General features: G+C 37.2%; 2 protein-coding genes across 7 annotated transcripts in view; both read left to right on the top strand.

Moving 5' to 3' along the window:
- Positions 1 to 7,555, top strand: part of KLHL2 (kelch like family member 2) — a 114,923-nt gene extending 107,368 nt beyond the window's left edge. For 3 of the 4 annotated variants that reach the window (XM_002815268.4, XM_054554673.1, XM_024246038.2), the window contains 2 exons: positions 2,261 to 2,404; positions 6,440 to 7,555. In XM_002815268.4, the coding sequence (XP_002815314.3) occupies positions 2,261 to 2,404; positions 6,440 to 6,468 (173 nt within the window). In that variant the 3' untranslated portion in view covers positions 6,469 to 7,555. Of the gene's footprint in view, positions 1 to 2,260; positions 2,405 to 5,732; positions 5,797 to 6,439 lie in introns of all 4 variants that reach the window. The other variant, XR_008524855.2, reaches the window with a different exon arrangement.
- A 4,498-nt stretch (positions 7,556 to 12,053) lies between these two features.
- Positions 12,054 to 27,551, top strand: MSMO1 (methylsterol monooxygenase 1). Of its 3 annotated transcripts, none has more exons than XM_009240424.4 (6): positions 12,083 to 12,359; positions 17,773 to 18,058; positions 22,219 to 22,367; positions 23,057 to 23,183; positions 24,607 to 24,761; positions 26,125 to 27,551. In XM_009240424.4, the coding sequence occupies exons 2-6, from the start codon at positions 17,804 to 17,806 to the stop codon at positions 26,318 to 26,320; spliced, it is 882 nt and encodes a 293-aa protein (XP_009238699.1). In that variant the 5' UTR covers positions 12,083 to 12,359; positions 17,773 to 17,803; the 3' UTR covers positions 26,321 to 27,551.
- Positions 27,552 to 27,952: the final 401 nt, after the last annotated feature.

Below are 27,952 nucleotides of genomic sequence, written 5' to 3' on the forward strand. Positions count from 1 at the left end.
TTTACTTCTATAATTTACAAGACACAATATAATCCAACTGAGCATATATTTTAAAATTATTTAAGTTCATAAGAGTATTTTAAAATCTCACCCTCATTCCATATTCCTGATAATCTGAAACAAACTTCTGATAAGATCTATTCAGCTCTTCCTTTTTAATAACCTAGGCTAAGGACCTCATCCAAGCACCTAAATTATTGGAAAGAAAGAACTAAACTGGCAAAGAGTGGAGGACATGTATTCATTGTTAAATGGGGAGAGGTGAAAGCATCCATATAAATTTGAAATAGCAAGCAGCTTACAAGCCAGATTTCAAAAGTTTTCATAAGTATGGTAAATTATGACACCAAGAGTGGAGTAAAAATGAAATAAATTTGAATTAAATGATTATATATAGACCTTTAATACCTAGCACATCTGTACTAGGTTCTCAATATGAATTTGATTCTGTTGAAGTAAACTGAATAAACTGGAACCATCAAACACTGCAGGAAAGTGCATCCTTTTGGCAAAGTGATTTGGCTCCAATCGCCTAAAAGGAATCTGGTGTTGTGAGTTAGTGGGTTAGTAAAATTGATGTCTTCTGAATGTATAGCTAATATATTCAAATGGATGTATGGACCAACTTCCCTTTCTGCAGTGGGATGCTCTTTAATCTGTGAGCCCCTCATAGATATAATTGGGAAAACTCTTTAGGACAATATAGTCTTCTTGTTCATGCCTTCCATCATAGCAGGGCCATTTTTGAGATCATTTTTCTCTCACAGTCCTATGTTGTCCATCAATAGGCTGAAATAGAGTGTTGCATACACATGTAACTACTGTGCGGAGCTTGTGTGGCAGCAGCATTTGGTTCTTGCTTTTAAGTATTTGAACAACTTTAAAATGGTATGAGTTTTTTTCCTACAAAGTTTTGTAGATTTGGGCAGCATTCTTCGGGATTTTTTGATGCCTTCTAGTATAAGTTCATAGTAGCACTGAACTTTTTATAAGATATTAAATGTACTTTTAAAAAATTACATTGAAATAGCTTTTTAAAAGCATTTACCATTTGACTCAGCAGTTTTCCTTCTAATAATTTATATTAAGAAAAATTGCTCAAGTATTCAAAACACTATTCAGGAGATCTTTGTTCATTGCAACATCATTGGTAACAGCAAAAAAATCAAAATTACTTAAATATCCATCAGTAAAAAAATGATTAAATAAACTATCATACATAAAAATTACATTTATATTTATTAACTTGAGGAAATGTCTACGGTAGGTTGGTTGGCCAGGGTGGGTAAGTTATTTAATAAAGTAGCATGTGTAGTGTGAGCTACTTTGGGGTTAAAAAAGAAAGTATCTGAGTATATATGCATAGGGAAAAGTTAGCCAGAGTAGAGATCAAAATTTTAATGGTCATTATTCTAAGAGACATAAGGTTGGAGGTCATCTTTTTTTCTTTATACTTTTCTAGATGTTTTGAATTTTTGCAAAGAAAAGAGTTATTTTAATAGATAAATAATATTGTTTTCTTTAAAGGGAGATAAAATAGCTAACCATTCAGTGTGATAATTAAAATTAAGAATATTTTTACCTTCTACTAACATATATTTTCTTCCTTAAGACTCCCTAAGTAGCTGACTTTGACTTTTTATTTAAAAAAATAAAATAAAATGAGGGTCAAAATAGTTTCTAACCTATAATGTTGTGAAAATTAAGTGGAATAATGCATATATAAAGTAACTACTACATAAATGACACTCAGTAGGAGCTTAGAAGTGGTATTATAGTCTCCCAATATAGAAAGAATTCTTTTTTTTTTTTGGAGACAGAGTTTCACTCTGTTGCCCAGGCTGGAGAGCAGTGGTGTGGTCTTGGCTCACTGCAGCCTCTGCCTCCCTGGGTTCAAGTGATTCTCCGGCTTCAGCCTCTTGGAGTAGCTGGGACCACAGGCACACTCCACCATGCCTGGCTGATTTTTGTATTTTTAGTAGAGATGGGGTTTCGCCATGTTACCCAGGCTCATCTAGAACTCCTGAATTCAAGTGATCTGCCCACCTCGGCCTTCCAAAGTGCCGGGATTACAGGTGTGAGCCATGGTGCCTGGCTATCCTAATATAAAAAGAATTCTTTACATGCTCACTATTTTCTCTTCTTGCCTCCTTTCAAAGAAATTAGTGTCTCTGGATTACCTCACTAAACATGTACAGTGATACTCATATTCATCCAAATTTTTTAAATAATTGTTTTCTCTCTGTGTAATTTTTTAAAGGAGTTTGTGCAGTTAATGGTCTGTTATATGTTGTTGGAGGGGACGATGGTTCCTGTAACTTGGCATCAGTAGAATATTATAACCCAACAACCGATAAATGGACAGTTGTGTCATCGTGTATGAGCACAGGGAGAAGTTATGCAGGTAACAATTGTCTCTAAAGTCAATTTCCGTACAAAAAGATGACCTGATTATGAATTTTATATTAACGAAGTTTTTCTGTTATAAGAATAAAGTGTTTTCTCAAGGTATAGTTTATATCTTATTCTTAAGATGATTAACATTGGCTGTGTATATTCTGAAATAAAGCACCAGTATACTTTTGTCATTCTACAGTCATTTGTATTCAAAATCCCAAATCTTTGATATACAAAATCATATAATAAAATTTAATGTAGCTGAAATCTGTATGCAGAGAAGAATTCGTATGTGGCAAGGCTTTAATTCCTGAGATGTCCAAGAAATAGGATAGGATTCCTACATCTCCCCATGGTGCGGCTTCATGAGATAGTATTATAGTGAGGCTGTGGAATAATTTTTATTTCTTAAGCATAGTACTGGTTGAGTTATAAAATGTGATTTTGTGGTCCATTCTCTTAGTAAGATAAATAATAATTTTAATAAATATTATGGTGAGTCTTTGTGTTATTTATTTCAATTATATGTATCTTGCTTTTAATAGTATAATATTTCTGTAACAAAATTGATCCAATAGTGGAGGAAGAAAATGTTTAAACTCATTAACCATCACTGTTGCTTATGTATCATTCAAAACAGTACTTAGAAGAACTATGTACAGTAGAATTCCAGTATAACATGGCTGAATATTAGATGAATTTTTAAAACAACTTCATTGAGTTATAAACTGACAGAATACATAGCGTACAGTTGACCCTTGGACAACACAGGTTTGAACTGTGTATGTCCACTTATATGCGGATTTTTTTCAATAATTATGTTCGAAAAAATTTTTTGGAGATTTGTAACAGTTTGAAAAAACTCAGATGAACTGCATAACCTAGAAATATTGAAAAAATTAAGTTTAAGATTATGAACACATAAAATATATGTAGATATTAGTCTGTTTTATCATTTACTACAAAATATCCACAAATCTATTACAAAAAGTTAAAATTTATCAAAACATATGCACACAAACTCTTACGGGAACAAACACCCACAAACCATAGATGGTGTCATTCACAGTCCAGAGAAATGTGAACAAACCACAAAGATACAATATTAAATCATAACTGCATGAAATTAGCTGTAGTATGTTACTGTACTACTATAATAATTTTATAGCCGTCTCCTGTTGCTGTATTGGTGAGCTCAGCTGTTGTGAGTATCCACTTAAAAAGCTGTGGGGCGCTAATCACCTTTGAAAGAGCAATTTGTCTCTTCAGCGATGCGTATCTCAGTAAAAAGTTCTCTCTCATGGTTCTGCCTTATTTTTCATCATGTTTACTGCAATATCATAAACCTTGAATAACACCACGGGACCCATACAAAGTGCTACTGGTGATGGTGCTAGGAAGTGCTTCAGTGAAGCAGAGAAGAGTCACGACGTTACACGAAAAAGCTGAATTGCTTGAGATATACCATGGATTGAGGTCTGCTGCTGCACTTGCCCACCATTTCAAAATAAATGAATCCAGGGTAGGGATCATTGTAAAAAGGAAAAAGGAAATTCATGAAGCTGTCTGCAGCCATCCCAGCAGTTTTGAAAACTTCACGCTTTTTGTGAAATCCCTTTTTATCTTGTGTTGAACATGCAGCTTTTATGTGGGTACAGGATTTTTGTTTTTGAGACACAATCTCACTCTTGTTGCCCAGGCTGGAGTGCAACAGCGTGATCTCAGATCACTGCAACCTCCGCCTCCCAGATTCAAATAATTCTCATGCCTCAGCTTCCTGAGTAGCTGGGATTACAGGGGTGTGCCACCACACCCGGCTAATTTTTAAATTTTTATTATTTTTGACTTTTTGGTTTTGGTTTTTGGTGGGTGCAGGATTGCTGTAAGAAAGGCATACCTGTCAACTCTAATATGATTTGAGAAAAAGCAAAGTCATTATATGACAACCTGAAGCAAAAGGAAGGTGAAGGATCTAAAGCTGGAGAATTTCCTCAGCCTACTCAAGCAAAGGATGACTTGATAATTTTGGAAAGGGGCTTGGCTCAAAAAATGTCAAGATAACAGGAGAACAGCTTCTGTCAACCAAGGGGCCAGCAGATGAGCTCCCAGATGCCATTAAGAAAGTTGTTGAGGAGAATGGATATCTGCCTGAACAAGTTTTTAATGCAGACAAATGTGCCACCAAGGACATTTATTAGGAAGATAAGCAAGCACCAGATTTAAGGCAGAAAGGGATAGGCTAACTCTACTATTTTGTGCAAATGCAGTTGGGTTTATGATTTGGACTGCTCTTATCTAAAAAGTTGCTAACCCCCAATCCTTGAAGGGAAAATATAAATACCAGCTGCCAGTCTTTTGATTGTATAACAAGAAGGCCTAAACAAGAACTCTTTTCCTGGACTGGTTCCATCTATGCTTCAGGTTCAGGAAGTACCTTGCCAGTAAGGGACTGCCGTTTATTTTGATATTGGACAGTGCCCTTGGCCACCCAGAACCCCATGAGTTCAACACCAAAGGCATAGAAGTGGTCTACTTGCCCCTAAAACACAATGTGTCTAATTCAGCCTCTAGATCAGTGACCATAGGAACCTTAAAGGTTCATTATACATGGCACTCTATGGAAAAAATTGCCAGTGCTATGGAAGAGAATCTCAACAGAGAAAACACGAAAGTCTGGATGGATTACACCATTGAATATATCATTGTTATAGAAAAAGCTATGAAAGTCATCAAACCCAAAACAATAAATTCCTGCTGGAAAAAAACTGTGTTCAGATGTTGTGTATGACTTCACAGGAGTTCTGACAGAGTCAGTCAAAGAAATCGTGAAAGAGATCATGGATGTGGCTATAAAGGTTGATGATGAAGGGTTTCAAGGGATGGATCTTGGAGAAATTCAAGAGCTAATAGATACCAAACCAGAGAAATTAACAGAACATGACTCGACGGAGATGAGTGCTTCTTAACCACTGCCAGACAATGAAGAAGACGTAGAAGCAATGTCAGAAAACAAATTGACATTAGACAGTCTGGCAAAAGGGTTTGGTTATTCAAGACTGTTTATGACTTATTTTATGAAATGGGCCCTTCTATGATATGTGCACTGTAACTGAAGAAAGTGGTGGAAAGAGGATTGGTATTATGTGGAAACATTTTTAGAGAAATGAAAAAAACAAAAAAGTCAGACAGGAATTACAGTGTATTTCCTTAAAGTTGCACCAAGTGTGTCTGCCTCTCCTGTTTCCCCTGCCTTCCCTTCCACCTCCTCCACCTCTTCTGCCTCTGCCACCCCTGAAACAACAAGACCAACCTCTCCTCTTTCTCCTCCTCCTCAGCCTGCTCAATGTGAAGAGACAAGGATGAAGACCTTGATGATGATCCACTTCCCCTTAATGAATAGTAAATATAGTTCCTCTTCCTTATGACTTTTTAAATAACATTTCCTTTTCTGTAGCTTACTTTAAGAATACAATATATAACACATAACATGTTATGACATATATAACATATATTACATGTAAAATATGTGTTAATTATCAGTAAGGCGTTTGGTCAACTGTAAGCTATTAGTAGTTAAATTGTGCGGGAGTAAAAAATTATACATGGGTTTTTGACTGCGTGGAGGTCAGCACCCCTGACCCACATGTCGTTCAAGGGTCAACTGTATATTTAAAGTATATAATTTTATTACTTTTGACATAGTATATACCCATGAAACCATCACCACAATCAAGATAATGAACATGTCCATCACGCTCAAAAGTTTCTGTGTTCCCTTTTGAGTATATTTTCCAAATTGTAACTACAAAGAGGAAAAGACTAGTTCTGGATTAAATAGTCTTATATTTAACTAGTCCATAACTAAACAGAGTTTTCACTGTCATTTAGATTAAATGATAATACTACTAAAGTTTAAGAGATTCTGAAACATGATTTGTGTGGTTCCTCCTGCCTTCGTATTATAGTGAAGAATTGAGTGTTTTCTCAGAGATACAGAATGCTGCCTGTGACTTCTTTTTTATCTCTTCATTTCTTTGCTCAGGGGTCACAGTTATTGATAAACCATTATGAGCCTGAAGGACATTTTCAGCATATTTATACATGAGAAACAGCCTTCAACAAGTATTTGTGAAGTGACTGAGAATCTAGCACTTCTCCACTTGTAGCTGCACTTTAAGTCTCAGCAGAAGATACGATCGTCTGCCTTTATAGGCCTCGGATACTGAAGATTATTTTTGGTAGAAGCACCGTGTAGGCTTTTTCTGCAATGAGCAGCAGCTGACTGAATTTTCATAAGAAACTTGGACTGCAGGACTTAATCTGTAGTCTTTAGACAACAGTTGCTTTCATAAAGACTAGTTCTTATCAACCTTGAATGACTACAGATTATTTTGTGAAGGAGGATGAAGTAATATGTGTTCTTGTAAAATTAAATTTTATCTTTATTTCTTCTAAAAATCTGTATACCAGGAACTGAAAATCTTTGAACAGATATTAAAATCTACGTAAGTATACAAACTAGTTGAGGAATAAACTGTTTTCTTTTATAAAATAACTTTGATTACATGAATATAATAAATTATGTGCATATAAATGTGTGTCTATATGCTTTCCTTTAAATATGTTTGAAAAGATGTTTGAAACTTGATTATACTATTTATAATTGGCACAGTACTTTGAATTATGCCAGTACTACATTGTAAAACAGAGTTGTATTTTTTGATATTTAACAATGCTTAACACTTTAAATGCCACTTCTGAGGAATGGACCTGGTGTGACACACTTGAATATGTGTGATGCCAAACTTTTTAAAATACAATATAAATTATGCTTATTTATTATTTTCTTTAGTTTAATCTTGGTCATGTTTTGGTGTGTATTTTTAATTTTTTTCTTAAATTAACACTTTGGCATGAACATTACTGCAGGTTTTTGATGAATATAATGAATGTATGGAATTCAACTGAATTTGCATGGTCTTCGGAATTTTTTCTGTGTGTATAAATTTAGCTGCTATTAACAGAAGAGAGAACTTTCTGTGAGTAGCCATGTGTGTTGATCAGATACAGTTTTTCTGAGATCTTCAATTAATCTCACTTTAAAAATGACCAAAACATGTCTTTCTTCAATTATCTTTGAATAAAAGTTTGTATATTATTTGTTTCACAGTGTTCCTGATTTTTATCTATTTAGTTTTGTGTTAAAGTTTCCTGTTAGTTTTTTTGCTCTTTTATAAAGTTTGCATTTTGTCACTTCACAAATCTGCATTTTTAATTTATTGCCAAAGTGAGCCGACCTACAAGACAAAACTTCATTTAACATTCGGTTAAATGAATAACCGAAGTCAGTAAAAATGGTTCTCTTTCCAAGGAAAAGTAACCTCAACTATCAAGGAGAGGTCTGTCAAGGATTGGTAAAATTTAAACTTTTTATATTTTTGTGTCCCTGATATGGGTAGGGTATGAGATAAGGATAAAACAAGTAGCATTAGACCAAAAAGAAGGTCAAAGAAAAAAAATACCTACTCCAAAGTAACTGAGAAATAAACTGTGGTTTTGATACCAAATAAAAAGAATTGAGGAAATAGGAATAGTGGAGTCAGGTAGGCAGCTGAGGTGCTGGACACAGCAGAGAAAGGGAAGAAGGTGAAGGAGGAGGTAATGGGATATTGTGACCATTCCTCAGGAATTAAAAAAGTTGGCATGAGCTGTTGCTAGACCAGTTGATAATCAAGAGGAAAGATTGCTATGATAACATTTCGATTCAAATTTAAACATGGAACCACATTTAATACTTAGTTCAACTTTCCATTATAAATGAATTTAATCGGAAAAAGCCTGTGCTCAGTTGATGAAAACATGAATTTCTGCCTTACAGCACATCATTGTCAACAAACATGTTGAAGGTCTAATGAATTTGGAGTAGTCGGCTGTTTCTGACAGAGGCACCAAGAAAAATGTATGAAGTCTCTGTCTTTCCTGATCACTTCCAAACACTAATGTTCTATATGAATCTGTCAATTAAAGATTTATCTGAAAAATCTTAAAGCTTTTCTTAAAATATAATCTCAGCCTATTAAAGTAACAGACTTAACTACATAGCATGTCAAATACCTCTACTTTCTTAATCTTTGAAGCTTTAATAGCTATACTATAATTGCCAAGGTTTGTCAGTAGCTGGATTCATATCTGTGATTTCAGAGACTTTAGACATACCTCCTTCCCCTATGCCAACCTTTGTCTTTCCAGTTTGAAATTTTTTTTAAAGGCATATGGAAGTGTTTTCAGACTGTTCCATTATTGTATGAAAAATAATAAGGCAGAGAGGTGTCTTAGAAATCCTGCCAAGGAAGCAGCCCCAGGTGTGAGCAGAGCTCAAGGCTGGATCCACATACCTGCGTTGTGAAGCAACTCGTCTGCCTGCTTTGTTTGGATCTATGCCTTGGCTGAAAGCAGTGATGACTGTGGTTAAGGCGGATGGTGTATTTACTGTCAGAAGACTATCAGTTCTCTCCCTGTTTCTTATGGAGTCTGGTGTATGATTCCTGGTATTTATTATCTCTTTATCGTTCCTTATAGCATAAGAACCCAGGTATTTGTAATCCTAACTGCTGATGCGTTATGAGACTTTATGAGATATAAAAGGGTCACATGATATTACATAGCAGTGTGCTGACACCATCTTGTTTTAGTTTTGTCTTAAGCAAATTGCCTCCTACTGACTTCCATGGCTGCCAGTATCTCATTTTGGAGAGGAGGCTACATTGGAGAATGGAACTATACTTTGAGTCAAGATTCTGGGGTTCTAATCCTGGCTTTAAGGGAAAAAGCCACGTGGTATATTGGAAAGCCCATGGGCATAGAAACAAAAGGGTTCTGGGTTTGCAGCTCCCTCTATCAATTGCTAGCTATGACTTTCAACACATTACTTAACCTCCAACCCTTATTTTGTTTTTAAAATGGCAATAGTAGTGTCTGTGTCACAAGGTTGTTGCGTTTGAAAGAAATGATGCATGTTAATATGCTTGAAATCCAGAGGGCCCTCAATAAATTACAGCTATTGTTCCCTGAGCCCCCTGTTAATCTCCATTGTAGGGAAATAAGTGAGTTGAGCTGCTGCATCAGCATTTTTTTCCAGCTCTAAGCCTTTAAGGTTTAAAATAATCTGACCCCTCCAAACACCTGCTCTGATTTAGAAAATCTAATACTGTAGTAGAATTCCAAATCAGAAATAATTGCTGACATTTACTGATATCTTGTATGCCAGAGACTGTGCAAAGGGCTTTATACACGTTATCTCATGTAATCATCATAAATAACTCTTCGAGGTGTAGGTATTATTATTTTACAGAAGTGCCAGGTAAGACAGAGAAGTAACTTATCCACTGCTAATAGAATGCCAAGCCTAGTAAGTGTGGCCCGATAGCGTGTGCTATTGATGCTTACCTGATAGAGGATGGCAGATTTGGGCAGAGACAAAAGTTGGGTGGCAGTGCAGTCATCACACAACCAATAGGATGGGGAGCTCTGGAGCTGGGATGGCCAAGCAAAGTAGCCCTACATTGGTTTAAGGGATTTTATACCCGTTTCAACCAGTTACTTGACTAGCTGTTGCCCAGAAAGGGGGTATACCCGTGGGGAGAGGTGCTTCTCTTTGGCAGTACTCAGCAGCTGGAGGAATGCCTGCTTAGGTCTTGAAGAGGGGAATCTAGGTGGTGTGCCACAGCATCCACTACAGGACCAACAGATTCATATGCCCACTGCACAGTATACACTGAGACAGCAGTGTTTGCAGCAGAGAAAGAGTTTAGTGATGGCAGGGTGCCGAGAGGAGATGGGAGGAGACTCTCAAATTCATCTCTCCGAGGAGTTCTGTGCTGGGGCTTTTAAGGGGATCCTGGAGGGCAAGGGGCTGGAAAATTAGGGTCCTCGATTGGCTGGGGTAAGGGGGATGAAATCATCAGGATGTGGGAACTGCATTCTTTGGTGAGTCAGCTCCTTGTAGTCCTTCAGACCAGCTGAGTCAGTAGTTTCATCAGTATGAAGGACCTGAAAGGTTATCTCAAAGCACAAACTTAACGTTTCATAATGTTCAAGTTGTTGTCTATAGAGCAGTTACGGGAAACTATAACCTTGTAAGAGTCTACATGATTCTGAAGCAATAGGCAAACAATTATGAGGAAGGGGTCAGAGAGCAAGCTGACCTAATTATTAATCCTCAGTGTGCTGCAAGCTTGGTTTAATTTCGTTCCCCCCACCCCTTTTTCCCAGATTAATTTCATAAAGTATATAGGGGCGGTTTCAGACACCACTGTAAAGGCATCCTAAAGACAGGGCTGACTCTGATAACCAAGGGACAGATCCCATTTCTTTTCATTTGACGTGACCTCTGTCATGATACTTTACAAAGAATGTGTGTGCCAAACATGAGGGATAGACGAATGAGTACAGGTCACACTGAATCTAAAAAAGACACTTTTCAAGAGGGAACTTCCTCAAGGAGATGGTACCTGAATTGATGGGGCGGCATGGAGATGGCTGATTATTCCAGGCAGAAGGGCCAGTTTGAGCAAAAGCATGGAGGAGTGAAACAACAGTATTCCGTTTTCAGAAGCTGTATATATTTGACACAATATACACATAATCAAAACATCATGTGTGCGCTGTAAACACAATTTTTGTCAATTATACCTTAATAAAGGAGGAGGAAAAAGGGCCTTCACTAGCCCAAATGATGCCCCTGTGCGGTTTTTTTCTTTAAAGGCACCTTTTCCGTTAAGTGAAAGTTTTAGTATATTATCACATCTGTACACAGTTTTATTATTATACCCCAGTACCCAATATTTTAATGTTGAGAGATGGTGTAAACTGAGCTTAGAGCTGCAAAGACCTGCGTCAATCCCCCCACCCCCGCCCCCGCCCCCGGGCACTCATCGTCCAGCACAGCAATTGCAACAACACCTGGGCGTCCTCGGCCCATGTAGCGAGGTCAAGGTCCTGGGAGCCGAAATCTCCCTTGATGTTCAATCTTTTTAAATCTTTCCCAGCCTCTATTTCTCATCTGCAAAATGACGATAAATCGCATTTGAAATTCTCCGTTTTCAAAATGCAGGGATTTATTAAAGGATACGTAGGCTGGGGAAACAAGGGAGACGAAAAGATCTAAATCTAAAAGGTAGACCAGAAAAAGGAAGGCAAGGGTGTCTAGAAACACAAAACAGTCAACATAGATTTTAAGACTCATCTATGCTCTTCTCTTCCCGGGTTTGGGAGTTGCGGTTGCTACACAGGTCACATTTGAAATAAAAGTCCTGGGACGGCGGCTGGCGCGACACTCTCCCCCGCACAGCGCAGGCTCTCACCGGGAATCTGCCGGGACCGCAGTTGCCAAGGCGACTCCGCGCGGCAGGGCGAGGAGGCCATCCGTCTGTGCCCGCCCCCTCACGCCGTGACGCGCTCTCACGCTTCCCCGCCTCCGGGCGCTCCGCGGTGCCGACCATTGGCTGGCCCTGCAGGTCTCACTATCCTCACTCCATCCACGGAGCCAATGGCTGGGACCGCCAGGGGCTCGTTCGCGCGAGTCACACGATGTCGGCAACTGCACAGACCAATCACCGCGCCGAGAAGGCGGGGCGGGAGCCCTCGCAGGCCAATAACGACAGGACGGACCGCCGGGCCCACCCAGCTCCACCCCCCAGCCAGGCGAGGCAGGTTCCGAGGTTGCAACACCTGGCGGGTCCTGGGTGTTGCTGGCCGGCAGTCATCTCGCGGTCGTTCAGGTGAGGGAGTCGGAGGAGTGGCTCGTGAGCGAGGAAGGGGGAGCAGGCGGGCTCCCACCCGGTGCTCCGTGAGATCGAGGGGAGCGGGTTCGGGGTGCGGATGCGCGCGCTGGGCGGGACCGCTGGCAGTGGTACCGGAGAGGGGGCGGAAGGAGACTGGAGTGAAGGTGGGCCTAGGGTAAGGTACGTGCTAAAAAGGAGGAAAACGGATGAAAACAGAGTGAAATTCTTAAGTGATGGAACTAGGCTAGGGCATGTTTCTTGCCCTTTAAAGAGTGTTGTCTTCGGGAGACGGGACGTAGAAGACAGTTGCAGCACAGGGTGATAGACTGGCGAAAGTTATACAAAAGCAGGAAACACTAGAAGGAGGTAAGATGTAATGTGCTTTGGGAGTAGTGGAGTTGGGAAGGGCGTACGAGAGGAGGTTACTGAAGGATGACTAGGAGTTGGATGGGAGGACATCACCTGTAAGGGAACGATATTTCCGTGGGCAGAGAGGAATGAAGCAGTAGCAACCATGAATGATCAGATACTGGAAAAATGTGAAGTGTAGGATGGCGAGAATGTAAGAAATGAAGAGTGAAGAAGTCTGGAAAGGCCTCGTGTGCATCAGTCACAGCGGGGCTTGATCTTTATGCTTAGGGCAAGCACTCCCTTGAACTTTGAGTGTTTTAAGGAGGTTATCTCTGATGTTTAGATTTATATAGATCCTGGCATTGCATCTTAGAAATACGGTGTAAGAAGGGCAAGCTTGGAGGCAGGGCAAGTCCAGAAAATGAAGGACCTGGTGAAATCCGTGTTAAAGTGCCAAAGGACAGAGACTGGCTGACAGCTAAACTTCAAGGTTTCTGAGAATCCACAAAGAACTAAATTAATCTGGTCAGCCTGCTCCAGAGCAGGCTTCCAGTCATTTAGGTTGCCCAAGAATGAGTAAAGGAAAAGGAAATGCAGTTTTCCAAGACCTTGTTTCCCCTCTCCTCTTTAATTCCTTGTTCAGTTAGCAACAGTATATCGATTCCTTCGCTCCTTTGTGAAAAGTAAATTCCTGAATGTTAACTAAACCAAGTGTTTCTAAATTGGGTGAGAGTTTGAAGACTTAATCAAGGCAGCAGAGATGGGAGAGATTTAAAACGTTATGTCTGAGAATTAGGCATTAAAGGAGGCCTAGTGTTTGGGCGGGGGTTGTGAGGAGCACATACTGAACCTTTGGACCTGTTGAGTGAGTTCATGTGCCTCTGAACTCTCTGATTGGATATGACCAGTAAACTCGGATAATTAGTTCCTGGAGTTTAGGGGAGAGGGCTAGAGATAGAGAGGATGGATATCAGCATATTTTTAAAACGGAAAATAGTTAAGATCACCCAAGACAATCTGGAATCGTTAGAAGGGAGTAAGGAAGGCATTATTGGGAAAATTTCCAGCTTCAATTCTCATATTCTTTCTAATCTCTTGGTTGAGTCTTTGGAGTTGCTCTTCTCTCTATGCAAAACCCCTCCCTTGACCCTCTCTCCCTCACTCTATTTTTTAATTTGTCACCTCCCTCTCCTGTTCTAGGTCTCAGTTTAGATAGCACCTTTCTCTAGAAGTTCATAGCACTGTGTATTCTCCCCTTTATTGTTCTTATCACATAATTTTTGATGGTTTGGACACTAGTTGTTATTCCTCACTAAATTTTGTGTTTTATGAACTCAGGGGTAAGGGCACCAGCTAGCACAATGAATGCACAATACTTGTCAGAGTGAATGCATTTGAGTTCCAAGAACGAAGGAAAGGCAGTATTTCAAGAAGAGAAGTATCAAATCTTCCAGATTAGTCAAATAAAATAAACTCCAAAAAAAAAAAAAAAAGGTTTATTGGATTTGGCAGCTGGAGATCCATAGCGATTTTTTTTTTTTTTTTTGAGACGGAGTCTCACTCTGTCGCCCAGGCTGGAGTGCAGTGTCGCGATCTCGGCTCGCTGCAACCTCAGCCTCCCCAGTAGCTGGGATTACAGGCATGCGCCACCACACCTGGCTAATTTTTTTGTATTTTTTTGGTAGAGATGTTTCACCATATTGGCCAGACTGGTCTCGAACTCCTGACCTTGTGATCCGCCCACCTCAGCCTCCCAAAGTGCTGGGATTACCAGCGTGAGCCACCACACCCAGGCTCCTTAGTGATTTTAGTAAGAGTAAGTTCAGTGCAGTGATGACAATAGAATGCAGATTGCAGTTGCTAGAATATAAACAGGAAATAAAAAGATAAAGGCAACTCATGTGGAATACCTTTTCATAGGGCTTAGGTAAACTATAAGAATTATTCTCCTTGTACTCTAATACTTATTACGGGTTTTATTTATAGTTATAGTGTAATATAATGGATGAGTGCATGGGCTTCCTCACTTAGCATTTGTTAAGTTAAGCATTAACTTAACATTAAGCATTTGTTAATGCCCAAAGCATTAGACTTCGGGCAAGTTGCTTAATCTTTCTAAACCTCAGTTATTTTATCTATAAAATGGCGATAAAATAATACCTACCTCACGAAGGTGTGGTAAGGATTAAAGTTAAAATGTAGAGAGCATGTAGCATGCTTTGAACACAGTTCTTGGCACAGAAAGTGCCCAATAATTGTTAGTTTCTTGTAGCTATTACATGCCAGGTCCTGTGCTAAGTGCTTTATATGCATTATCTCTTGGACTCATTGGAAGGCCTACTGTTTTAATTTTTGCTGCTGATAAAACTGCATCACAGAGAGGTTACCTAATTGGCCCAAGGTCACAGGACAGGACTAGTAAGTGGTCTTGGTTCATTATTGTCAAATTTACTAATCACCTTGAGAAAAATTAAGATTGGATGGTTGCCTTATTTTACAACTTAGAAGATGATTGAAGACATTTTGGTGTAGGTGGGGAGCCAGATTGCAAGTAGCTCAGTGAGTTGTGTGGGTGAGTTAAGCAATCTTTTTTTTTGAGACAGAGTTTTGCTGTTGGTGCCCAGGCTGGAGTGCAGTCACAGCTTACTGAAACCTCCACCTCCTCAGTTCAAGTGATTCACCTGAACTCCTGACCTTAGGTGATCTGCCCACATCAGACTCCCCAAGGTGCTGGGATTACAGGCGTGAGCCCCCATGCCTAGCTGAGTTAAGCAGTCTTTATGTAGAGCTCTCCTTTGAGAAAGAAGTTGGTTGGGTCAAAGAAAGATAAATGGGACAGTGGCTTGGAAGAGGTAATGGAGACTAGGAAGGTGTTTATCAACGAAGGAAGATGTAGGCTGGGCGCAGTGGCTCACACCTATAATCCCCACACTTTGGGAGGCTAAGATGGGAGGATCACTTGAGTCTAGGAGTTTAAGACCAGTCTGGGCAACATAGGGTGACCCCTGTCTCCACAAAAAATAAAAATAAAATTAGCCAGGCGTGGTGGCATGTGCCTGTGGTCCCAGCTCCGAGGGGCTGAGGTGGGAGGATTGCTTGAGCCTAGGAGATCGAGGCTGCAGTGAGCCATAATTGCGCCACTGCACTCCAGCTTGGGTGACAGTGAGACCCTGTCTCAAAAAAAAAAGACATGAATGTGTTTTTAGACCTGAGGGAATATATGGATTCTATGAAGGGAGAAGGACGAAAGATGAGAAAGGATAAGTGATGGTCAGGTTCTTGAGGTACGATAAGAACACAGGAAGACTGGTCAGTCTTAGAGGAAAGAATGAATGAGCAAAGAAATTTTAAGGCTTGTAGTGACACAGGATGGAACACTATAGTCACTGTGGTGTAAGTCATTTGAGATGAATAGGACAGAAGAAGGACGGCATGAAGTGAATTCAGATGCCTGAAGGAGTTGGCTGGTTCTCAATATTCCTTCTGTAGAATGGGATAAAAGGTCAATTTGAGAAGTGTTGGGGAAGGGGACTTTTAAAGCACTGTTTAGAACGCTTCTGAGGCTTTAAAATACTCATTTTTAAAATGGTCCAAAAAAATTCATAAATTAGAAGCAGCAGTGGTGAACATTTTTAGGAAAGTGACTCTTGAGAAGTTTATTTTTTGGTTAGTGACCTATTGAGCTTATTTATTAGGTAAGTAGAACATGTTCATTTAAAAAGTTTAAATTGTGCAAAAGACATAAGTCAGATTTTTTTTTCTGTCTTCCATAACACTCTCCCCTACCCCACCACACTCTGTCTTCCATAATACTCTCCCCTACCCTGCCACACTGTATTCCATAAAACTATCTCCTAGTTGCCACTCTGTCTTCTGTAACACCGTCCCTTACCCCGCCACACTGTCTCCTACCCCTCCACGCACTGTCTTCCATAACACTCTCCCCTACCCCGCCACGCTGTCTTCATTAACACTGTCTCCTACCCTGCCACATACCTCTGTTTTCCTAGAAGTCACCACTGTAAATTTTTCCCTTTGTATCCATATGTACATTTTCTGTTTCTGTGTGTCTCTGTATGTACATATGCATAAAAGTGCATGGATAAAATACATATCCTTTTCAAAAAATCTTAAGTGGGGCTCTTGCTATACATATTATTCTGTAACTTGTTATTTGGATTGACACTGTGTCTTAGACATCTTTCTATGTAGAGCGTATAGATCTTCCCTGTTCTTTTAAATGGCTGTATAATTGTCTATGGAAGGACTTAATTTATTTAACCCATACCTTGTTGATGGCTTATTTGTGTTTTGCTTTTATTTTTTCCTCTTTGTTTTTGCTACTACAAGCAATGCTTCCTTCCATCTTAGTGTATCTGTCTTTGTACTCTTAAATGAGAAAGCTGCTGGATCAAAGGATGTATTCATTTTGAATTATGATAGGTGTTGCTAATTTTTCCTCCAATGATACACTGATGTATCCCCCCCTGCCCACAGTGTGTGGTTATGCCTCTTTTCTCATCCTCTTACCAATACTGGGCACTAATAAACTTTTAAAGATTTGCTACTCAGGCTAAAAGTGTCTCTTTGTTTTAGGGTGCATTTCCTCATTTAATGAAGTGAAGATTCTTCCTTGTTTAGTGACCATTTGCCTTTATTTTTCTGTGAACTGCTTGTGAATGGCATTTGTCGTTTTTCTATTGTCTTTTTAGTCTTTTTTCTAAAGCACACTTTATAGTCCTTTGTTGTAAAATGTTGGAAATATTTTTCCCAGTTTCTCATTTAATCTTTGACTTTGTCTTTCTATTCCCCAGTAGGAAGTACTTAATTTTTATGTACTCACATTTGGCAGGCTTTTTCTTTATAGGTTCTTTTGACTTTAAGTGATACTTTTAAACCCAGCTATTGCTCATTTAAATTAGAAGCTTTTCCGTGAGAACCACATTGACGATTTCTTTAAATATAGCTTGAAAAAAATTTTCCCCTATTGTTCTTTTAGCTATTGTTCTTGAAAATAATGTGTTTTTTAAAGGAATATCTACAAATGGAAATGGTGATGATATCCGGCAAATTTTTTAAAATGGTGTAAAACCATTTGTACTCCTTTAGTAATTTTTTGGTAAAAAATTTATACTCCTTTAGTAATTATCATTTTTAAAATGATCAGAGGATGCATTTTTTAACTGTTTTATTTTTTGAAAGCTCATTGTTTAACTTATTATATATGTATTCATTTCTACAGAATTATAAGGCTGTCTGCAGAGATTTGAAAAATGGCAACAAATGAAAGTGTCAGCATCTTTAGTTCAGCATCCTTGGCTGTGGAATATGTAGATTCACTTTTACCTGAGAATCCTCTGCAAGAACCATTTAAAAATGCTTGGAACTATATGTTGAATAATTATACAAAGTTCCAGATTGCAACATGGGGATCCCTTATAGTTCATGAAGCCCTTTATTTCTTGTTCTGTTTACCTGGATTTTTATTTCAATTTATACCTTATATGAAAAAATACAAAATTCAAAAGGTGAGTATAAGGAACTAGAAATAGAATATTATCATCAATGTTGCTGAATATTTTAAAAGTAAATAGGTCTTTGTTTTGCGAGGCTAAAGCAGTGATATCCAATAGAGATATGAAGCCACGTATGTAATTTTAAATTTTCTAGTAGAATACATAGAAAAGGTAAAAAGAAATAAGGAAATTAATTTCATAATGTGTATTCTTTAACTCAATAAATGTAAACTATCACTGGGTGCAGGGTCCATGCCTGTAATTCCAGCACTTTGGGAGGCCAGGGCAGGAGGATTGCTTGAGGCCAGGAGTTCAAGACCATCTTGGGAAACACAGCAAGACCCTGTCTCTACAAAAAAATACAAAAATACCCAGGCATGGTGATGTAAGTCCTAGCTACTTATGAGGCGGAAGCAGAAGGATTGCACCACTATACTCTAGCATAGGCAACAGAGTGAGACCTTGTCTCAAAAAAAATAAGAAATAAATGTAAATTATTATTTCAACCAGTAATCAAATTCTAAAAAATACTTAATGAGATATTTGATAAGTTTTTGCAATCCCGTGTGTATTTTACATTAATTTTAGTCTATCTCAATTTAGACTAGCCATGTTTAAAGTGTTTGGTAGCCACATGTTACTAGTTGCTCCTGAATTGAACAGCACAGTCCTAAGTCATTATTGATAATATTTCAAGAATTGTTTGTTAAATTGGGCTTTAAGTAGATGTGATGGTTATGTAACTTAAGTTTATAAATTTTAATGTTTAAGCTAGCTGGAAAGGAAAGGTATGGTGATTTGTGCATATTTTGCAGTTCACCCCAACTCTATGTTCCAGCAAATCTAAGGGACTGTTAATACGCTACGACCTTGATCAGGGCTATTCAAGTTTTTTTTCCCTAAATATATGGTAGGTAGTTCTGCAGCATTCATATCATCCCAAATAAGGAGGTGATGCTCCTTGTTTCTGGATATTTGCTTCATTGCACTAAATGTTGAGAGGTCGCTACGTACATGACAAGGTGAAATCTAATATGTAGCCTATGAGCTTGATGTGAGAATTTGGAGTAGCTTATTAGAAAGATGAATTGTCAGCATTTGGTAAGCTGATGATAGTTTCTAGTGTTTGCTGTTTACTTTTCATAAAAAGTCATTCCAAACTAAAACTCAAGGGCACACAGTCTTGGTAGAAAGTAGACCATTGAGAGTATTCATCTATGGAAAGTAATTTACATTCACTCAGTACAATTGGCTCTCCATATCCATGGGTTATTGTATCCATGGATCCAACCAACTGCAGATCAGAAATATTCAGGGGAAAAAAATTGTGTCTATACTGAACATGTACAGTCTTTTTTTCCTTGTCATTATTCAAAATAACAACTATTTATAGAGCATTTGCATTTTATTAAGTATTATTAAGTGCTGTAGAGATGATTTAAAGTATACGAGAGGATTTGTGTAGGTTATGTCAAGTACTATGTCATTTTATATCAGGCACTTGAGTATCTTCAGATCTTGGTATTTGCAGAAAGTCCCAGAACCAATCCCCAAAAGATACCAAAGGACAACTGTATATATTTTGGATGGCAGTCTGTACACATTCTCTGTTATCATTCTGTTAGTTTCACAGCCTCTCCCAGAGTCTCACTTTAAGCAGGTATTAGTATTAGTCCTCTCTGGAGATAATGCAGGGGTCAGATGACTGTGGACTCCAGGCCAAAGGAGAAAAGAGCAAAGGGTAAAGGCGAAGGAAATAAAAAATAATGTAACCCAAAGGAGAGTACTCTGTGACCCTCAATTAAGGTCACAGAAGTTCCAAAGTGCTTTTTAGAAAAGCACCTGCTTTGAAAGGCAGAATTAAGTTTGGATGTCTTAAGTTCTAATGCACCTTTAGGGTGATTGTGGCTGCCGTGTGTCACCCAGTGATTTATTTATAGGGCTCATTCATTGTAATTCATTGTATGGCTGGCCAGGCAAAAGCATCCTTTTTCTCCTTCACTGCACTTTGCAACTGACTCATTGGTTAGAAGTAGTAACCTTTCCAGAGAGACAAAGAGCTTTTTCAGGCAAGGGTATATGAGCAGCTTTAAAATATAGTGTGGCAAAGGAAAGAATACGCTGTAGTCTAGTTGGTCAGAACTAGCTGTTTATGAACAGATTGAAAGGCTGGGTAATTTGACTTCAAGTCTGTACTCAGCAAGTCTTTACGTTTCATAACCATTAAAGTCCGTGCTTTGAGCATTTTTGATAAAAAATGTGATTTTAAATCAGGACTGGTTTTCACAAGTTAAAGGAGTTTTAAAAGAAACCAAAATATCAGTACAAATTAATCACAGGTTTATGCATTTTGAAGGCAGATACCCTGGTTAACATTGAGGGTATCAATTGTTTAAGATAAAATATTTGAGAATTATATTTAACATATGCAATAAATGTTTTTATTCTTAAAATTGTCAAAAAGAATAGAAGAAGTTGGTGGTGGTGATGAAATAGTACTAAAGACTTTCTGCTTTCAAACAGAACAGACAACTGGAGAGCTAATGCACATCCTTGCTAGTTAGGGGAAATTTCACAGGAATGAAAAAGTAAAGCATACTTTGCAGGATCTATTTCTTTAAAAAAAAAAAATCATACATCTTAGTAATTCTCCAAAAATTTTCCTCAAAGATAAATGTACTAAAAATATTATTTCTGAAGTTTGTGGCCCTTGTAAAGGTATTCCTTTATATTAAGTACAGTTATGCATAAAGAAAGTAAAATATGGTAAACTTTCATATTGCACTAGGTGTGAATTTGTATTGCTAACTGTCTTTGTAACTAATTTATGTATACTCTAAATGGTATAACGTGATTTTATTATAGTTGATTAACTTTCTGATTTCTGTAACTGCATCGATATCACAGTCTACCTGGGAAATTAAGTCTATTAACCGTAGTTGCTGTAGGAGACAGTACTATTGCCAACTGAGGCCTGAATCCTTCATTTATTTCGTCCCCAATTACAGAGTGGAGGTTTAGAGGAGTGGGGCTAGATAATACTCAGATTAGAAATACAAAGGCAGTTGTCAGATCCTTCCATTTTATTGTTGAAGAAACTGAGTTGTAAACATCACAAGAGCTAGTTAACTGGTGAGTAGCAGCCCTGGTATTAGAGCACAAATCTCTGGATTGATTCTTAGTTCAGTGCTTTTCCTATTTTTGTCAGGAAGATACCCCTTAAAGAATTTCAAGAAAAGAACTGGATCTGGAGACCTAGATTTTAGTTAGTCCAACTTCTGCTAATAACTGCGTGTGTGACTCTGCCCAAGCTGGTTGACCTCTTTGGGCTTCTGCTGATGCGCAGTAGTTCCTGTACGTTGGATTTCATGGTTCAATTAAAAGAGTTTTGTTGGCAGGTTTCTGAATTTTTCAGCAGTGACATTTAAAACGAAGCAATAAGTGATATTTATTGTCACCATCATTTTGTAAAACTCAAAGCACCTTAAGTGCAGTCCTATAAATTGAATACATTTAGTTAGTTTTTGTTTTGTTTTGTGTTGCTTTGTTTTTTATAATGGCTTGCTAAGCAAATGGGTATCCTGATGAGGTCTTATGAACATCTCATTTTGATCTAACTTTTCTCATTTTGACTTGAATCTGTGAACTCCATAATCAGGACACATCTCTGTACTTCTCAACTCAGAGAGTTTATAATTCTGTCATTGGATATGAACAAAAGTGTACTTATTTATTGAAATGAATACCACTGAGTGCCTGGAAGCATCGACTTACTGTGTAAAAGGCTTCCAATGCTTCTTGTACAACTTCTTCAATTGTGGACACCCAACTGTAATCTTAGCATATTATATTTCTTCTCTGAAACTTCTGGTAAAAGAAGTGAAGTGAATGATCTGTGGCAGCAAAGACTGGAGAGTTATTCATTCCATAGTATTTCTTAGTTTGTTTGAGATCATTATGGCTGGGCGCATCTGTTAACGGTTTCTTCACCTGAAGTAGTGATAGTAGTTGTAAAGAATTTAGAAGGCAAAGATTCCTGAGTCTTAGTTATTAGTTAGTTAGTTAACATAACTGACATAGAATTAAGGTCCAACATAAACAGAGAAAAAATTAGGTCAAGTTGAACTCTGATAGCAGAGACTAATATTAGATACTGTGATTCTTCTTTGTAGGATAAGCCAGAGACGTGGGAAAACCAATGGAAATGTTTCAAAGTTCTTCTCTTTAATCACTTCTGTATCCAGCTGCCTTTGATTTGTGGAACCTATTATTTTACAGAGTATTTCAATATTCCTTATGATTGGGAAAGAATGCCAAGATGGTATGTAGATAAAAATTTGGCTTTTATACCCAATTGTGGCTTATTCAGTTAAGTTATACTTAATGTTTACCCGTTTTCTTAATTTTAGTTAATGTTTGTTCTAAACTTTGGAAGTAAATAAATAGTAGAAAAGTAAACCACAGTAAAATCTTAAAATGTTTCCATTTTTACATCTTTTCAATATTTTGTTGGAAGGTGAGCTTCTAGTATCAGAAGTTTCCATAACGTCTTTTGTATGTTTATATACATATATAAGTGCTTATGTTGACAAAAATATATTACATTTTACATTTAAAATGAATGAAATATATGAGAATCATTTATGAGGTTTATAGAAATTGTGTTTATATAAACAAAAATATGTATGTATATATATATATATACACACACACATATATATATTCATGTGTCACTTAACAGGGATATCTCTTGAGAAACGTGTCATTAGGCAAGTTGTGCAAACGTAATGAAATGAAATTGGTCTAGTGGGCACTCTCTTTAACCTTATATCAAGTTATGTAGCTGTATCTGGTGGTTTTGAGAATTTATTTATGAATATACCCAATTAGGTCAACCTGGTAAGTGAGTGGGTAGTTTTATGTAATGTCTCAAGCAGTGATCCCAACTAAAAGTCTGGATAGTTTAAGTAAAAATTATTTCTTACACATTACAACATTTTTATCTTAAAGGTATTTTCTTTTGGCAAGATGCTTTGGTTGTGCAGTCATTGAAGATACTTGGCACTATTTTCTCCATAGACTCTTACACCACAAAAGAATATACAAGTATATTCATAAAGTTCATCATGAGTTTCAGGTATGTGAGAGTTATATTTAATTCTTTCTGTTAGAAGCAAAATGTCTATTTTAATTGCCTGAGCATTTTTCTAAAATTGTTGGTGACGTTTTTATTTTCTTTTCCTTTGGCATGATTATTAAGAACAATACACACACATACAAACAAGCCATTTCTACACATTGTCTTCATTACTTAAATTTCATGGTAAATTGAGATCTGAAAGAAAAATATTACATGAAAGTTTGGACTTCCATCCTTGTGGACAGTGCTACACTGGCACAGCTAGATCCTCACATTGCTAACTCCCACAAAAACAGTAACTTTGATTAGCACTGCTTTTTTTTTTTTTGAGACGGAGTTTTGCTCTTGTTGCCCAGGCTGGACTGCAATGGCATGATCTCGGCTCACTGCAACCTTCACCTCCTGGGATCAAGCAATTCTCCTGCCTCAGCCTCTCAGGTAGCTGCGATTACAGGCATGCGTCACCACGCGTGGCTAATTTTGTATTTTTAGTAGAGACAGGATTTCACTATGTTGGTCAGGCTGGTCTCGAACTCCTGACGTCAGGTGATCCACCTGCCTTGGACTCCCAAAGTGCTGGGATTACAGGCGTGAGCCACTATGCCCAGCCTATTAGAATTGCTTTGATGTAGCTTTGTCAAACTGGTTATGTGAGTATGTTTTGCATTGACCGTGATTACATGGTGTGCCAAATCAAGCCTGTAAATACATAAATCAAAATTAGAGTTCAAGTCAATTATTTAATGCCTTTATCTAAACCATCAAAGACAGAAAGATTTTATATCCCTAGACTTTTGATGTTGAGTAAGGACAAAAGAGTATTTTTATTGAGAATTGCTAGTATTATTTATAAGTGTATGACTAGATAAATCATCACTACATATAGAATCAATATAACTTTGTAAAACTTTATGCATAAATAGAATATATGTATTAGTGAAGTTCTCCAGTGAAGCAGAATCATTGAAATATATATATGCAGAGAGAGATTTATTTTAAGGAATCGGCTCATGCAAGTGTGGGGCTATCAAGTCTGAAATCTGTAAAGCAGGCTACAGACTAGAAATCCAGGTAAGAATTGTTGCAGCCTTGGGTCCCAATTCCATGGAGCAGCAAGTTGGAAACTCAGGCAGGGTTTCGGTGTTGCAGTCTTGAGAATCCTTCTTCTTCAGGAAACCTCAGCCTTTATCCTGAAGGCCTTCAAATGATTGGATGAAGCCCACCCTTATTATGAAGGGTAATCACCTTTACTTGGAGTCTACTGATTTAAATGTTAACAACATCTAAAAAATACCTTCACAACAACATCTAGACTGGTATTTAATCAAACAGTTGGATATCATAGCCTAGCCAAGTTGACACCTAAAATTGACCATCACAATAGCTAAGAAATTAAGAATTTCTTATCTGTTTGTTTTAGGCTCCATTTGGAATGGAAGCTGAATATGCACATCCTTTGGAGACTCTAATTCTTGGAACTGGATTTTTCATTGGAATCGTGCTTTTGTGTGATCATGTAATTCTTCTTTGGGCATGGGTGACCATTCGTTTATTAGAAACTATTGATGTCCATAGGTGAGTATTAATTTCTGTTCAGGTATAAAGTATAATGAAATATATTTATTTTCATGGCCATAAGATTATCATATTTCTAAGTAGACTAATAGGAGAAGTTAATCTTCTTAATGTTATATTAAGAAAACATAATTGTTGGATAAAAGTTTAAATAATAGATGTTTTTACATTCTAGCCTATGCTGTTATAATTTTTATAGTGATAATATGTTATTAGGGCAAATATATATTTAGGACCAGCAATTTCTTAATCCTTCTGTAATAAACCTAAACCTAACTCATATTTGAAAAAAAATCAAAGCATTCAGCCTTCATTGAATAAGACTTTCTAATCTTTACTGTTCAGCACTGATAAAAGCACTTGCAAGATGAAACTACTGCTTGTAACACGTACATATTTCAAATGCATCCTTTCTGTTGATTGGAAGACATTTTGTGGTAAATTATTTATATTGAATGCCTTCTTAAATGCTTATCCTAATTGTTCATTATTTTTTAATTATATGTTCATTGCATTTTGACTTGGGACGTACTTCTCTACTCATGAATGCAGAATATAAAATTCTAAGAATTATTTCTAAAGTAGCAAAATTAATGCTTCTAGTCCTAGGCAGAGAATATTCTGTAAAAAAATTGTAATTGACATTTCTTTCTTTTTTTTCTATCCATTGTTTCTTTCTACCTTCCTTCCTCTAAGCCCCTCAAAGGAAGAGAGGGTTAGAGTGATTCAAATAAGTATAACTGGATGTCTGATTGTAGATATGTAGTTAGAAAAAAAGGAGCATACTTTAAATGGGACTCTTTTTTGAAGCCATTTGTCTTCTCCCAACTATAGAAAAGTACACTGATATTTTGATTAATTGTAGTACATTTGATTCCAACTTGTCATTGCCTAAAAAAGTAAATGAAGTTGCTATACAGGGAATCATGGGCCTGCCCTTTTTAATACTTGATACTAATTTTATGTGACTTTTCCTAAAAAACATATTTAGTATTTTGGGCTTTATTTACAACTGTTACAGATGATGGTGAGAAAGCTTCCTCTAAAACATAAAAGAAAATTAATTCTTAAAACACTGTGTCTAAAGATTCATTACTATAATCCCTCTCTTCCATCATTCATATATTTTATCATAAAATAAATGGTTTTCATAGATTTTTTTAAGGATTTTTTTTCTTAGAGTGGTTTCTAGAATATACATCATTTTCTGTGTTTGCTGTTTGTGAACATCTTAGAAATAAAGTGGTCTAGGCAAAGTGGAATGTTATCTAAATTGGTTAATGTGAACACATGATTATTAATAAAAACAGCAATTATTTGACATGTATTTATTCCTTAATAATCTTTATCATTTTTGTTTCAGTGGTTATGATATTCCTCTCAACCCTTTAAATCTGATCCCTTTCTATGCTGGTTCTCGGCATCATGATTTCCACCACATGAACTTCATTGGAAACTATGCTTCAACATTTACATGGTGGGATCGAATTTTTGGAACAGACTCTCAATATAATGCCTATAATGAAAAGAGGAAGAAGTTTGAGAAAAAGACTGAATAAATATCTCACGTAAACCTTCCTGAAAGATAAATGTTTTCCTGAATTCAGAAACTAGTAGCTAACATTGCTTCTGGAGAGCAGAAATAAGCATGTCTTCTGGCTACTAAGTGATAAAAAGAACGTTAACAACCTTTAATTACCTTCCTAGTGGGAACTTTTTCTACTTTACCTACAAGTTCTATATATGTAGAAATGAATAAATATATATTTAAGTACAGTTTTCATGAGGAATTTTTAAAAGACCATGTTCCTAAGCTTCCAGGAAGGTTTTGGATACTAGAAGTATTAATCTATGGCTTTTCTCCCAGTAAAACCATAGGCCTGAACTTGACATTGGTCTTTAAATCTTTTAGATATATACTGGTCATTTCAGAAAATTCTTCATAGTGGTATTGGCCTTATATTTAGCTTTTTTTTTTTTTTTTTTTTTGAGACGAAGCCACACTCTATCTCCTAGGCTGGAGTGTAGTGGCACAGTCTCAGCTCACTGCAACCTCTGCCTCCCAGTTCAAGCAATTCTCCTGCCTCAGCCTCCCAAGTAGCTGGGATTACAGGCACTCACCACCACGCCCAGCTAATTTTTGTGTTTTTGTAGAGATGGGGTTTCACGATGTTGGCCAGGCTGGTCTCAAACTTCTGACTTCAAGTGATCTGCCCACCTTGGCCTCCCAAAGTGCTGGGATTACAGGTATAAGCCACTGCACCCGGCCTTTTTAACTTTAAACATGTTTTAGAATTTGCCTAAAGATAAAAATGTCATGGATTGAACCTCATCAATTGATAGCAGTGAGTGACTGAAGCTTCCAAATCAAGAAAAGCCAGCACCAAGAACTTCCATTCTAATCTAGAGCTGACCAGTTTGAGCTGATTCTGTCTTTGAAGAGTCCTTCTTGATTGCAGTGCAGTACTGGCATTTCTGAATGGATGTAAGTGGAGTATTTTAGTCTAAAGGCTTTTCAAATTACTTGAATTTTTTTAAAAATTGAGGAGCTTTATTTCTATTTACCCTTTCATTTTTGTATATCAAATTTCCATTGTCATTAAAAACTGTATCTTGAAACTTTGTGAACTGACTTGCTGTATTTGCACTTTGAGCTCTTGAAATAAATGTGATTTTTGTGTGATTATCTGGTTTCCAGTTTTAAACATTAACTGTCACGTTTTATTCTTAAAATGGAAAGTACAGAAATTATTAAATTATTAAGTTGTACAATAAAAGGATTGGTTTCTATTTTTTTTTTTTAAGTGCTTCCTTTGCCAAAATGTTTCCTGGCTGTTTGAACATGAATTTTTCAGGCTTAACTATTGTGGGAAATCGTCTTGACCTAGTAAAGCAATACATGTTGAAGCAGCTCTTTGCCCTGCTTAGATAATATATGTTTTCTGTACAGTTGAAGAATAGAGCTAAACTTTTCAGGGCTGATATAATCTCAAGTATCTAGGTTGTAACTGATCAAGGGTTGGGAATTCTTAGTATATGGTGGTAATTATTTTTATTTTTTTAAGCTGTGGCGTCATTATCTGGTAACTTCCTTTTTTTTTTTTTTTTTTTTCCTTTTTTTGAAACCTTATGCAGTAAAGATGTCCAGGTAAGGGATTCAGATACTTAAAACTGAGAATGTTTTGTTTGTA

Source organism: Pongo abelii, chromosome 3 (assembly GCF_028885655.2).
Source record: "Pongo abelii isolate AG06213 chromosome 3, NHGRI_mPonAbe1-v2.0_pri, whole genome shotgun sequence".
Lineage (NCBI taxonomy): Eukaryota > Metazoa > Chordata > Mammalia > Primates > Hominidae > Pongo > Pongo abelii.

What these genes read in the sequence shown, in the direction of transcription:
- MSMO1 (XM_009240424.4), top strand. Translation starts at nt 17,804, where the DNA reads ATGGCAACAAATGAAAGTGTCAGCATCTTTAGTTCAGCATCCTTGGCT. An exon ending in AAAAATACAAAATTCAAAAG is followed by an intron (nt 18,059 to 22,218) that starts GTGAGTATAAGG and finishes TCTTCTTTGTAG; the next exon opens with GATAAGCCAGAGACGTGGGA. An exon ending in TGGGAAAGAATGCCAAGATG is followed by an intron (nt 22,368 to 23,056) that starts GTATGTAGATAA and finishes TTTATCTTAAAG; the next exon opens with GTATTTTCTTTTGGCAAGAT.